The sequence below is a fragment of the Malus sylvestris genome, chromosome 15 (assembly GCF_916048215.2).
Source record: "Malus sylvestris chromosome 15, drMalSylv7.2, whole genome shotgun sequence".
Taxonomy (NCBI): Eukaryota; Viridiplantae; Streptophyta; class Magnoliopsida; order Rosales; family Rosaceae; genus Malus; species Malus sylvestris.
In genome coordinates, this window is record NC_062274.1 from 43,483,056 (window position 1) to 43,498,144 (window position 15,089).

Consider the following 15,089-nt stretch of genomic DNA (forward strand, 5'->3'; position numbering starts at 1 on the left):
AGAAAACCACATTTTTACACTAAAAAGTCAATCATGGTACTATTCACTTTACCCTTTATTTTGTCCTTATCGTTAAAACTCAAAGTTTTTAAACCATTTTTATTAGTTTCCTTTGATTTAAAGGTAGTTTACTTGCTTAGTGCTTACGCTAAGAGCTTATAGAAAGAATTTACCTTGGGAGTTGTAGAATTTTGTTTAATGATAATGGTACTTTTTTAAACAAGGAAAAATTGAAGAGGGAAGATGTAGGGTTATTTTGGGAATAATGGTGGGTGAGGAAAGAGTTTATGTGTTTTTACACTCTTAGGGAGGGTGGGAATATAATGTAGATAAAGAGATAAGACAATGTAATGGACATAGTACCACTCTTAAGTTTTTGCCTAAGGATTAAAGATGAAAAACAAAATAATATAATTTCAAAGGACTCCAAAGTGTGACCGATTTTTTTTCTTGTTTCAGTTTTGATGGGCCGCAAATGTAACGGGCCTGAACAAGAGTTATATCTTCAACAAAATAGATAGAGCCCATTTACCAAAAAGAAAAGATAAAGCCCACTACTAGTAGTGCGTACTATTCACCGGCGCGTAATTTAGCACACCTTTGAGCTCCTCGTCTCTCACTCACTGCTTCGAAATCTGGAAAAAAAGACTCACGCTTTTTCCTCTCCGAAGCCTCCTTCTTCTTCCTCAGACCGAATATTCCACATTTCGAAAACCTTTAGGGTTTTCTCTTCGACTTCTCATGGAGAATCGAACTCTTATTTTACTGCTATCCTTCTGCCTCTTCGCAGAAGCTTCACTTTCCCTCACATTGTCGTCGAAGCTCGTCCACCGCTTCTCGGAGGAGGCCATGGCGGTTTGGGAGTCCAGAAGCGGCGGAAACGCGTCCCTGAAGACATGGCCTAAGAGGAACAGCTTCAACTACTTTCAGCTTCTTCTGAAAAGCGATCTAAAGCGGCACAGACTGAAGCTGGGGTCGAAACGCGATCTTCTGATTCCTTCTCAAGGAAGCCAGACATTGTTCTTCGGAAACGAGCTTGATTGGTGAGTGTACTTCAGTTCCCTGTTTGGTTACTCAGGAAACGAAGCAAAAAAATATACTTTTTCTTGAAAATTAATTGAGTTTTTATGTGTTAATTATATGAATTTTTTTTTATGGATTTTCAGGTTGCATTATGCTTGGATTGACATAGGGACACCGAATGTTTCGTTTATGGTTGCATTGGATGGTGGGAGCGATTTGCTTTGGGTTCCATGTGATTGCATACAATGTGCCCCTCTGTCTGCCTCCAATTATGATTCTTTGGTATACCTTTCCCTTCTCAAATTACTAATTATTTGGGTCGCATTTTGTAGTTTTTAATTTATTTTTGTCCGGTAAATTTATTTGTCAAGTCTACTTGTCATTTGTAATTTTGTTTATTAATTATGATGATGTTTTCGTAATTTTTTTGGAAAATTGGCCTACTGATCATTTTTGAAACCCCAATGGCTGAAATGATCAATTTTTCAATATCGTCGTTATTTGATTTTGATCAGTTTAGTAATTGAGATTGGATTTCTGATTATTTTAGCAATTTGAGAATTATGCTTTCTTGATTATTATTTGGTCTGTGAAATATCTAGTTTGTTTCTTCTGTGTTCAAGTCTGGTAATTTCCTAAAAGATAATATCTCGACGGCTAGGACTTAATGTGTAGTTCATCTCACTTAATCCTTCAACTCTTCCCACTTTTGAGCTTCCCGTGACCTCTTTGTACTGGAATACTTTCACCTTGAAGTAATATACTATCTTTTGCTTGTCAAAAAAATTGTAGACACTACAGATACTAGCTAGTAACGGTAACGGGTTTAGCAGTTAATTCCCATGATTGATTGGCAGGTGCTCCCCCATATATGGAGCATCTATGGTGCAGGATAGGGATCTGAATCAGTATAGACCATCTTTATCAAGTACCAGCAAACAACTGAGTTGCAGCCATCAGTTATGCAAATCGAGCACGAATTGCAAAGGTCCAGCAGAACCTTGCCCTTACATTGTTCAGTACAAGTCAGAAAATACTGCAAGCTCTGGATTTCTGATTGAGGATGTTTTACATTTGACATCTGCCAGCAAAAATACAGCACCTAGTTCAGTGCAGGCTCCAGTCTTCGTTGGGTGTGTTTTCATTCAATGCTCTGCCTGTCTATTTTGGTTGTGACTGACTTGCTAGTTGGTATGCATGAATATCATAAGTGATGATTTGTTTGCTAGTTGTTAGCAATGGTTGATTTTTTTTTCTCTGTTTTATACTTTATTTTTCAAACAATGCAGCTGTGGTAGGAAACAAACTGGTGGCTATTTGGAAGGAGCTGCTCCTGATGGTGTCATGGGTTTGGGACCTGGGGAGATTTCAGTTCCGAGCGTACTTGCAAAAGCAGGAATGATCCAGAATTCATTTTCACTTTGTTTTGATGCCAATGGTTCGGGGAGAATTCTCTTTGGTGACCAAGGACATCTTGCCCAACAATCTACTCCTTTCTTGCCTATGGAAGAAAAGTAGTATGTGTCTCTTTAATTGATGTTGGTTTTATTAGCTTTGTGACTTCTGGAGCTGCTCACAAATCATATTTAGATGCTCTAGCTTTAAAAGGTATAATTTCTTTGTTATCTTGCTTCAGTGTTGCGTATTCTGTTGGAGTAGAGCAATGTTGTGTTGCGCGTTCCTGTCTGAAGCAAACTGGATTCCAAGCTCTGGTTGACAGCGGCTCATCTTTTACTTATGTTCCAACTGAAGTTTATGAAAAAATTGTATTTGAGGTGCTGTTTTTATTTTTATTTTTTTACTTATGTAAAATATGAATTTTATTTTAAAGGGTCCAAAACTTTGACCATTTGATGATAACAGTTTGACAAGCTAGTGAATGCTACTAGAATTGACCTCCAACAGTCGCCTTGGAAGTACTGCTATAATGTCAGGTTTGGATTTTACCCGAGGAGCTTTCTTAAAGCCTTTTTGCTTTATCTCATTTCTGTCAAACTGAATGTCTTGTTTTCTTGTGATGCAAAGTTCATTGGAGTTGCTTAACATTCCTACTATGAAACTCATGTTCCCTCTGAACCAAAGCTTTCTAGTCAATAAGCCAATATTTTCTGAGACTCTGGATCAGGTAAAGTAATTCTACTTCTTGAGGGCATAATACTTTCAAGGCATTTCATTTAGTTAAACTTGTTTAGATGAGAATCCTTGAGCCTTGAGGCCTTAGAGATGTTTATCGACATGGTTAGCATTTATTCCTTTTACTTGTGGCTAAGTTTTCTATATTTTGAAAATTTATAGTTGTGTTCAATTCTTGGAGGAAAATATTTTATCAATTTCTGCTAATCTTTTGTGTATGGCTCTGCGAAACATATTCTTTCTTAATTGTCATAACCTGGGAAAAGACGTGAGATATTATCAGGCTTTTTGGAAAAATCTGTGCCTCGTGAATAGTTTTACCGCTGCTGTTTGAAAAATCGTTTTGCCACTGCTTTTTGGAAAATTGTTTCCATAGTGCAGATCCAATTGGCCAAACTGTTCTCAGTTTTGCTATATGTGTATGCTTCTGTATAGTATATGGTAGGGTAATTAACCTTGGGTATGTTTGAATGAGGGTTTCACAAGACTCAAGGGATTGATGTCAAGCTCCGGAGAAATGGACCATAAAATGTAACATGGAGGGGATCCCATGTGAGAGGGATTTGCAAAACCCTACTTGGGAGGTGTCATAAAAAAAAACCGTCCCACATACTTTTGTAATGCACATGGAGGGTTTCTCTAATCCCCTCCATGTTACACTTTATGGTCCATTTCTTCATAGCTTGACATAAATCCTTTGGGTCTTGTAAAACCCTCATTTGAACATACTGAACTTCCGAAGTATATCTCAGCTTCATGCACTTGTAATGTATATCTTTTAGGATTTATTCTGTTCAAAGGCTTCAATATAAAATTTATAAATACATTGGAATTTTGGGTGCAGAAATATACGATATTCTGTTTAACTTTATTGCGGACAGATGATGAGTATGGCATCATTGGACGTGAGTAGACCCCTATGCCTGTTCCACTCTCTTGCTCTCATTCACGCACACTATATTTTTATGACCTGGATAACATTTATGTTGCAGAGAACTTCATGGTGGGTTATCGCCTGGTTTTCGACAGGGAAAATCTGAAGTTTGGTTGGTCCAATGCCAATTGTAAGTACCTAAAATTTACTGCTTATGCTGACTTGAAGTTTTAATTCTTTCAGCTATACACTTTGCTTCTCATCGACTTGAACTGATTTTATGAACATGTAAAATCTTTTTTTTTTTTTTTTTTTTTTGGTCCTTCGTTCAACATGCAGAATCTGCAGATTTGTGTGAAGAATGGCTCTTTAGATATGATATTATACAGTAAAAAACTTAAAAGTAGAAAATTGTCAGAATTATGTGGATGATCCTATATTGTTAGTTAGCTTATTGCATATGTCACTCTGTCTAAACTACTTAGTTGAAATTGATGTAGAGACCTCCGGCCTGACTTTTTAAGTGCCAATTTGGGCAGGTTTTTTCCCTCCCTTTCTGTTCAAAATTTATCGACCTGCAAGCAGGACTTTGGTCCAAAAAGCGGGGCAATACCCCGCCTCCAATTCACAATAAGTAAAATAACAGTCGGATTCTATTGACCTTTTTGTTACCTAATTTTGTGCAACAAATTGATTATGGTCATGTTAACTTGATTTCTATGTATACTGATTTCTCATTTTAATTAAATGTTTAAATTCGATTTTTGTTTGAAACAAACCCTTCGGATTGGTCTTTTCATGTTTGGATCGTGGATCACCTTATTTTGAATACTACATCGCTTAGATTACAGATAAATTTCTACTTAAGGTTCTTAATATCAGTGGCGTCCAAACCCCCTCTTCTATGCATGTGGTAACACTAGTGCTTTTATTCTGCAGGTGAAAATAATAATCACGGTAAGAAAGTTAATCAGGCGCCATCAACTAACGGGTCAACAAGCCAACTCCCAGTCCCAACCAGTGAGCAACAGAACATCTCCAACCCTCACACCGTTGTACCGGCCATTGCCAGGAAGGCCAAACCCTCTGCAGCAGCATCCAGGCAAATCCCTCTTCTGCTCTGCTTGACCAGTTCTTTACTTTTGCTAATGTGTCTATTAAATCATTAATCTTACCTAGTTGAACCCTTCGCACGTGTAAACAAATTTCTTTATACTATTATCGAGCTCTCCAAAATTCAAATGGTTTTTACTATTCCTGTTGGTTTTTGTATCGATGAGCACTGGGAAGATCTTTTGTTGGTGTATCTACTTTGAGTTGGTAATTACCTTTGTTTCTGTAGTGTTGTGCTTTTTTTATGTTGCTAATGGAACACGTACCGTTGTTTATTAGCTCCTTAGATTTGATTTATCTTAATTTTTGTCATAATATTGACAAGTATCCCAACTAAATTTTGTGGTCGGCAGATTAGATTCATGGATTTAGAAAATATTTAGGAGATTCATAGACCTAATTTCCAATGAAAGTGACGGGTCCTTTTAATGTTGTATTACGTATTCAGATAGGAACATTGACAGACATTATAGTTTTTTTTGTTTTTGTTTAATGTTGTATTATTAAATAAACACTCTGAAAGTCAAGAAAATCATGGTTCCAGGATCTGGTGACTGCTTAAAATATGAGGTAATTACACTAAATAGATTGAGCTGTGTCGGAATTTCAATCCCATGGTGGAATCTGGATTCCGATCTTGATATATTTATTGTTTGAGGATAAAAATGATTGTGATTGCTACGCGGCGAGTTCTTTAAAGAAAAAGATGATCAGATGGATGAGTTGTTATTCTGTAGTCTTTTTCTTTGCTACTTGCTGGTTGTTTTCACACACATATTTTAGCGACTGTGACACATTGATTGTATAAATCTCACATCGTGAACTCGACACTTTTATTAGAAAATCTCATGAACTGAGACTCAAAATTAATTAACCGTGATGATTGGTAAATCTCGTATCATGAGGCTCACGTATAACTAATGAGTAATTGTGACAAATTCATATATCTCATATTGTGAGTTTTGCTCCGATTTACGAATTTGCATGTGGATAGTTGAGGTTAAGATTTATACTTATTTATAGTTATACTATTATTTTTGTTACAAGATTTTTCATTTCTACCAAACCCGTTTTTGGCTAGGGCAAGTAGGTTGCCCCTCTTGCAAGAAGCCTACTCATATGTTTCTTGTAATCTTGTGGTCAAATTATTTTTCTTAATATTGGCTACTAGCTGCATCTAATGTCTTGTTCCCTTCACATATTTGTTTGTATAACTAAAAATACATTTTATTCTTTATGTTAATATGATTTAGGATTTGGAATATTCACTTTTGACACACATTTTGACATCAGTTTTTGTGGGGCTCACTCTGTAATATATTTCAATGATTCAACTGTTTATTTTTTGTCTTATCTCAAAAATCATGCCTATAAAAAATTACCAAAATTTGAAACTATTTGACCATTGGATTAAGTTTAGCGTTTCTTTGTAGAACCGTATTCATCTATGTTTTTACTACAAATGAATATTTTAATAGTTTTAAATTTGTCTAATTTTTTGCAAGGATGATCTATGAATAATATATTAAAATATAAACGATTTAGATTTTTGAAATACACAACAAAGTAAGCCCTATAAGACGTGTGTCAAAAACGTGTATTTTCGAAACCCATACATATATATATATATATATATATATATATATATATTGTCAATAGTTAGGTGGGGTTTGAGGAGGTACAGAAAAAAAATAGCGAGGAAGCCTCAAATTCGGTTGAGGAGGGTCACAAGAGTGCTTGAATTTCACTAAGGACTGGCCCTGCTCATGCTTTATATAATTGGTGTCTTGTTTTTTGCGTGGGGGCCTCACCACTAAGATTGGGCATCTTCCACAGTACCCAAAAACCATCCTCGAAATGAACTTTGCAGAAAGGGGTAACAAATAAACCATAGACGACGGAGGTATAGGTCATGACCCGTACGTGTGAAGCCATGCATGCATGCGTGCAAGCACCAATTATGAAGCCAACACTGAATAATGCGTGTTCCTTCGATATTTATATACCTACCAGAATAAAGGTGCCACCTGATGTTTGAGTTTTTAAAATAAAAGCTCATAATAATTGGTCGACAAAGCTTAATAATTGGTTTATAAAATTTGGTGACGAGGGCACCAATTTATAGAGATATAGCACAGAGTCCATTAGCTAGCTAGGCATGACGGTAAGGGACATAGTTATGGAAATTATATGAATATGGCATCATTGGACGCTTTCATTGGCAGGCCCCGATGTCTGTGGCTTTACACTTTCTTCCCTAGTGATAAGTATTTATATGTAGGGGTGGGCACTTAGAACCGAAAATCGAAACTGAAACACGAACCAAATCAAACCGCACCGAACGATTTGGTTTTGTGATTTTGAAACCGAACCGCAACATAGAAAATGGTTTGGTTTCGGTTTTGGCTTTTGAAAACCTCACCGAAACTGAACCGCACCGTAAATATTAATAAACATTTAATTAAATGTCCATATTAGATTTCATGTTTTAATTGGTTGCTTATTAGAATCTATACACTTAGTATGGACTCAACCACACTAGAATATCATCATTCACCACTTTTTTTCGTTCATTAACTTGAAGGACCTTTGTTATTTTATATCATCATACACACACACACATATATGTACAAGGGTGGACTAATCATGTTATCAAGAGTTGAACAATGATCTAATGAAGCACTCATTTGAAGTATGATATTACATATTATAGTATGAAAGTTTCACTCATATTTAATGAATTCAAAGTTATTCAACTTGTTTTATGTTATACATTGTACGGGACACCCTTTTGTTGCACAAACCATATTTTAACATCACAACTGCATGCAACATGCTCATTGTTTACATAACAAATGTCTTTTTCCTATTGCTACTGGGAAATGTTTATTAATATGTTAAATTGCAAATTGTACATTTTTTCTTAAAAACCAAACGGAAACCGTTTGAAACCGCACCGAACCGGATCAAATGGTTTGGTTTCATTTCGGTTTTGGCTTCAAAACCGCACCGAACCGAACTGCAAAAAATTTTGGTTTTGGTTTCGGTTTCACTCAAAACCGCACCGAACCAAACCATGCCCACCCCTTTATATGAGTTCGTTGAACGAAAGAGGAAGTGAATGGTGTTTCATTTGGAGAGGATTATAAGAAAGATTAGACTCCCCTATAATCCTACCATTTTAAGGAGGATTTGAATGGATAATTTTATCATTTTTCTCTTTAACATAATTGGGAGTCAGAAGATCCATAGTACCTGCAGCCCCACGAACTTCATATTCATCATTTTTTAAGGCGGCGGTGGCAGTGACGGTAGGGTGAAGGGGGGGGAAGGGATCTCTTTTCTGCAACAAAAAAAAAAAAACAGAGCAAATTTTACTTGACACAACCTAACGATTCATCCAACACCAATGATCTGTGCCTGGAATGCATTGCTAGTATATTTATTTTAATATTATATATTTCGGTCTCACTATTAGAAATAAGGCGTTGTCTTACGAATTTTGTCTGATGAACCACTTTTCGTCAGGTAAAAGGACTTTACTCAACGATTTTTTTCAGTTGGTAAGACAAAGTTGGTCAACATTTAGTGTTTACTCAAAATCTTTACGATGGAAGACAGTTGTAGGGTAAGGTGAAATTCAATGGGTAACTTTTTGGCACCAAAAAGAAAAAATGGGGCATAATATCTGAAGAATATCTGAAGTTTGCTTGATGAAACTGAGATTCGTTGGTTAGATTTACGTTGCCCAACAGCCCAGTTCGTGGGCACAAGTGTTAGGTCGTTAGGAAAATACCTACAATGACGTGTAAAAAAATCCACCAACACAAACTTTGCTTGACGATTTCCTTGTGGTTGCTCGATGGAATGGTTCATCTGGCAAACCCCTATTCATCATAAAGGTATGTGCCTTCTTCTTTTTATTTGTTGAATAAAGTTTTATTGAATGTGTGATTAATTAATTTTAAATATTGTAGGTTTGTGATTTGATTGGAAAAAAAAAATTAACGGAAAGGTATGTATTTGTCTCTAAACTATAAATTAGTAAGTTTGAGTTTGTTTAATTGTGGGTTATGTGAAATTTTGAGTTTGCGTGTTACTGAAAATATGTAGCTTAGGCAATCATTAGTCTAGGAAATCATGGTGTAAAATTTGTTAAAATTGTGTTCGTTTATATAAAATTAATTATGTTCATTAACTTCGTATAATAAATTCAAAAAAACCTTAGAACTATTTGAGACTCTGTTGGATGCGTGTGTAGATGGAATATGTGGCTTCGCGATCTAACTGATTCTTGAATTGTCCATTTTCGACAATTTGGGAGTGCACTAGTATGTGTTTAGTGTTTGTGGTAAAAGTGGCTAAGTTTCGTTTGTAGAAAGTTCGGTTGTATCTATCTAATGTTCTTCGAGTGCATACTACCCGAAACCTTTTCGAAGTACAGAGCAACCACATTGTTCATCCACCTTTCAAGATGTCAGGTGTCTCCATGTCAAATTATCAGAGAGATGCGCCAAAGGCCGCTTCCAACAATATCGATATTGCCTCTAACTTATTAACTACCACCTACACAGTTCAACAGGTGTAGGGTTTTATCAAAAGGCTTCAGTATTAGTTGGAGTGGAGTTGTGATATTTAAATTCTTCTTTTTTTAGAGATACGGTTGATGTGGGATATTTCAACACACCCTTTCACGTAGGACCCAATTAGTGGGTCACAAGTGAGAGATCCACACATTAACAATCACGTGGAGCTAAAGCGACTAATCCTACACGTAGGGCCAAGAGACCCACCATCATTGTGTGGGGCCAAGGGAACCCACCTATCACATGGCAGTATGGGCCTGCTACCTTCCATGAGCTAAATGGTCAAATTATCAGAGAGACGGGCCAAAGACCCACTTCTAACAACACCAATATTGTTCAAAATCTTTGTTTTAAGACCATTTAGCTCACCTCTCATAACTAGGATATGCTCAAATTTGTTGTAACAAACAATCTCTCAATGACCTCTCCAAATTTGCTACTAGTTGTAGATGAGACATATTGAGACTCAAAAACCTTTAAATTATTTATCCTCTTTTGTTTACATAACGCAATATCATGACTATTTGCTCTTTAGTTAAAACATCAAGTGATTCATCAACCAAAAGAGAAAAAAAATGCACCTTCAATATCTTTATTGATTGCATCAATAGTTTCAATGGCATAAGCATGGACAAGATATTTTTTGAATATCGGAAGAAATATAATTCATATTTTTTAGAGCATTCTCAAACACAACATTTCTAATGATCACTAGTTCCAGATAATTCCCCTATTTCTTTATTTCAACGATTCATCATGGCCACGAAAGGAAGACCTTGTCACAACAACCATCTAGTGCAATCAAGTGTGCCACTCAATAAAATGTGATAATTAATGTGAGCTTATTGGGTTTCTTGATCAAAAAGGCAAAATGCAACATCATTTGTTATACCATACTCCAATCACTCAGATAAATCAAATCAATGGGTGATAATGAAGGAAAAAGTTTGTCCTAGCTAAGAACATGTGAGAATATTTGAACACATATGCAAACTATTAACACATTAAAGTAGGCATGCATTAAAAAACAATTCTAAAACCCATGACTTTCAAAGCCTAGTGAATGGTGAACCACAAGACTCTTTAACAACATTAAAGAGAAAGAAGGTTTTAGAGATTCATTACCCTTGAAGCTCATCCTTGTTTACACAAGGGATTCACCCAAGTGGAGGGCCTTCAAGTCACCTCCTAGCTCCTTGGATCTTCCTTGTGATTTTCTTCCTTTTGATGCTCCTTTGCTCCTTGAGGATGTGAGGAAAATGATCTCCAAAAACACCAAAGATTTGGTGTCTCTAAGTCTCCACACCAAGGATGAGGTGTGAAGATGAAAATGGATGACTTAGAGAAGAAAAGATTGCTAGCTATATCTTCTCTAAGTGGCCGGCCTCCTTTAGAGAAAAGGAGAGAAAATGTTTCTCATCTTTGCCTCAAGAAAACCCTAATGAGGTAAAAGCTATAAAGATGCTTTTATATCTCTTTTCTTAGGTGAGTGGCATACTTTCAATTAAGCAAAACTTACCACTCCCTCACTATGGCCGGCCTCTTTTAAGTGATTGGGCTATTTGCCCATATTTGTTTTAGTTGTCATACAACTTAAACATAATGGGCCTAGTGGACTAAACCCTTTTGGACCCCGAAGCCCAAAACTAACTTAAAAGCTCAATACGAACCTTTCGTATAATTAATTAACTAATTAATTAACCTTGACCATATTTCAATTAAACCATTTAATTGCTTATCCATTTCATTTTTATTTCTTCACTTTCATCCTTACTCGATGTACGATCCATTAGGTTCCAATTAGCGAGGCAGTGGGCGATTGTTACTCTTAACGATCGATTGTGAATTGAAACTACATTTCAATTCTCCCTTTGATTAAGATTAGTGTTTGCTAATCTTTAGGGCTTCCACAAACCATGAGTGACACCTAGCAACATGTCATGGCTACCCAAGCTAAATAGAATTGGTTGGAGAACCTATCCAGTAACAATTACAATGCAATACGGTTCTTCTCTAATACAATACTCTTAATCACATTGTTTGAGTGATAGTTTGTATCATGTCTACTATCCAATGTGATACTTCTCTATATGATTCAATTGAATATGATTTGGAACATACTTCCTAAGTCATATTCGTATGCTTTGGCCAAAGACTCCCGAATCATATCTTAGAGTATTCTACTTTCACCATGGAAGGTTAGAGATTCCTTGTTATGCATTCATATGCCTACATGACTAGATAGCTTGACCCCAACAATGCCGTGGACACTCTCGATGGAATGCCTTTGACATGATCAAAGATCAAGGACCTAACCATTAGACATCTATGATGCCTCAGGTCAAAGGACTACTTTGCATATTGCAACTTACGAGTTCTTACATGACATATATGTTTGAACTCTCTTTTGATCGTTGTTCAGTGTACTCGATTACTCTTTCAAGCACCTATGTGTTTGTCTTAGTGTCCAACACTAAATGACTTGAGACTAGTCATACTCACGCTTGAGTTGACATAACACATACTAACTTTAGCAGATTGTCAATGCCCAATTGGCAATCCTATGGCTAGAAACGTTTTAGGAATGAACATAAGAGAAAGGTCTCGTTAATCTAACTTATTTAAATCACTTCTCTCTTAGATCAAATACATTCCTTGGATTCCCTTATTGTTTAAACACATGATACAATAAATAGTGATTAACAATAAGCTTTGCCCTTCATTAAACATATAATAGTTTAATACAATAAGTATTCCAAAAACTATTACATCAAATGAGTGGCTTTGTGGGCATACTTCCAACAGATAAAACATCAATTGTCCCTTCCTTATAACTTTTCTTGGCATTTTGTGGGTTTAGGTTGACAAGGACCCTTTTGTAGATAATGTCTATGGATTGCTTTGCGATAAGAAGATTAGCCAATATTTCATCCAACTCAGTGACCTCACTTTGTTGTGAACTACTCAAAATATTTAAAGGAAGATTTTGGACTAACCGGACCATTCGAAGGAGGATTACCCAGAATATTCGAAAGAGGATTTATGCATTGTTTCTTATAATATCATTTTATTACGTAATTGTATGAGAAAAATGGTCTTAGATTCTTAGTCCTACAATCTAATATGACTAATAACTAATTAAACAACAATTCAATTAATCAAATAATCAATAATCATATAAATTACCCATTATTCAATAATCAACAATTCAATTAATCAACAAGCATATCAAATAATCAATGACCATATTAAACTATATCAATTAAACAAAATTTCATATTAAATTATCAATTAGGGATTTAAATTTGAATTTTTTTTTATAGAGATTTACCTCAAAATTGGCGATTCTTGGTGGTGGGACTGACGAGTGACGACTACGTGGTGGGCGATGGCCCGTGAAGAGGGCGTCGGCACATGGCTAAGAGGTGGTGGCCTATTGCTTGGAAGTTGGGCCAATACTGCCAGATAGGGGTGGGTTCAAATAACCGAAAACCAAAAAAAACCGAAAACCAAACCGAACTGAGGCCGAAAAAAACCGAACCGAAACTGTCAAACCGAACCGAACCGAATCTGGCTGGTTCGGTTTCGGTTTTTGAGGTCTGGAAACCGAACCGGACTGAACCGAACCGAAAAAAAAATATATATATAAATACTAAAAAACCTGTTGTCGTCAAGGTTTGAACCCCTGACCTGCAGGTTGGGTTTAGGTGCTGCAAGCCAACTTGACAGTAGGCTTTATGTTGTTATAATTGTACCAGTATATTATTTATAGGTTTCTTATATTGAATGCTTTATAAAATTTCTTAAGCTTAAAACCCTAGCCGTCTCAGTGTCCCACTCTCATTTCATTTTCAGATCTCAAAGTTTGAGACTCAAATACTCGCTCTCTCTCCCCGCCGCTGCTTCCTTTCTGCCTTGCTTCCTCAGTCTCTCTCTCTCTCTCTCTCTCCCTCTCCTTCCTCTCTTCCTCCAAATCACTCTCTCTCCAGTGTTCTCTTGTCCTCCTCGCGGATTCTTTCTTCCAAACAATGATTTTCCCTTGCCCCTTTCGAGACCCGACGAAAAGAGGAATTGTAAGAGCTTGCGACAATCACTGCGATGTCGCTGCAGCAAAGGTTGTGGGTTTTATTTATTTTTCAGTTTATGGGTTTTTAATTTTATGGTTACCCATTTGAAATTTATGTAATTTAAGGTGGAAAAGTTTGTATTTTTCTCTGAATATGTTTTTTATTTTTCTAGATCTATTGTGGACTTGACTATGAATTTGAATGTGGGCACTGGGCATGCGATATTGGAGTCCGATTATGGCATTTAGATGAACTCATTTGCTTTTTTTTTTGTTTCGATCTGCATCAGTTAATTTGTTGAATTATTTCATGATTTTGCAAATTTTAAAGTTTTAGAATTTCGAATCCTGTACATTTCCTTGAAGAATATATGTTTCTGTATTTGCTTAAGTTTTGAAATTTTGAATTCGATCTGCTTGATCATAAGTAGTTGAAATGCTTGAATATATTCAGGATTTTGAGGCTCTCACTTCGCTGATATATGAGAACTGGGAGGTTGATAGTTTTTGAGAAAAAAAAAAAACCGAAAAAACCGAAACCCGAACCGGAAAAAACCGAAACCGAAAAAAACCGAACCGTGAAGAGGGCATTGGCACATGGCTAAGAGGTGGTGGCATATTGCTTGGAAGTTGGGCCAATACTGCCAGAAGCTCCTGTCTTTTTTTTTTTTGGAGTCTATATCCAACTCACCAATTGGTTGTATAATGGGGGACGAGTAGCCCCTTGTTATGTTATATTTATTTTACAAAGGAAACAATGCCGTTTCAAGTTTCAACTTTATCAGTTTTTTTTTTTTTTTCTCGAGTCTAAAATGACGTTGCTTTGGGTTGGGTGTTTAAAAAAAAAAGGAATAGCAGCAGGGAAGATTGCAGGTTTTTCGTGCAGGTTCAGAGGAATTAAAAGGTGGATTATTGCTTTTAGGGTTGATTTCCGACGACAGAAGGTGTAACCGCGCCTTCTTATGCCTCTGTATAGCTTTGTTGGTAAATGTAGTCAACCCAACTCTTTTTTTATACCTAATTATATGTAGTTATTGACCCTAAAAACTACTTAGCCTATGTGGCGCGCATGATGAGTAACTAAGGAGCTAACTACGTCATTCGGTTGAATGCGAGACGTGTCAACTTGTTAGTCGAGTTCGGCCGGGGAGTAAAATGAATGTTGATGCGGTGTTGGGTATGCTACTGACTTCTTGATCTCGCGACTGTGGCCGAGGAAGGAACATGTCTCGGCCTTCGAGTTCGAGAGTCTGAAGACAAGGTTGCTAGTTTTGCGAAGTTCAATATCAAATTC

The 15,089-nt window shown here is 36.4% G+C and overlaps 1 protein-coding gene across 2 annotated transcripts; it reads left to right on the top strand.

The window, feature by feature from the left end:
• The first annotated feature begins 600 nt into the window (after window positions 1-600).
• LOC126601130 (aspartic proteinase-like protein 1) lies at window positions 601-5,421 on the top strand. Of its 2 annotated transcripts, XM_050267792.1 has the most exons (10): window positions 601-1,043; window positions 1,167-1,305; window positions 1,915-2,156; window positions 2,313-2,540; window positions 2,660-2,798; window positions 2,887-2,957; window positions 3,049-3,148; window positions 4,001-4,061; window positions 4,149-4,220; window positions 4,970-5,421. In XM_050267792.1, the coding sequence occupies exons 1-10, from the start codon at window positions 742-744 to the stop codon at window positions 5,197-5,199; spliced, it is 1,584 nt and encodes a 527-aa protein (XP_050123749.1). In that variant the 5' UTR covers window positions 601-741; the 3' UTR covers window positions 5,200-5,421. The 2 variants fall into 2 exon arrangements, with proteins under 2 accessions (XP_050123749.1, XP_050123750.1); XM_050267793.1 differs by lacking the exon at window positions 601-1,043 and having other exon boundaries at window positions 1,881-2,156.
• The last annotated feature ends 9,668 nt before the right edge of the window (window positions 5,422-15,089 follow it).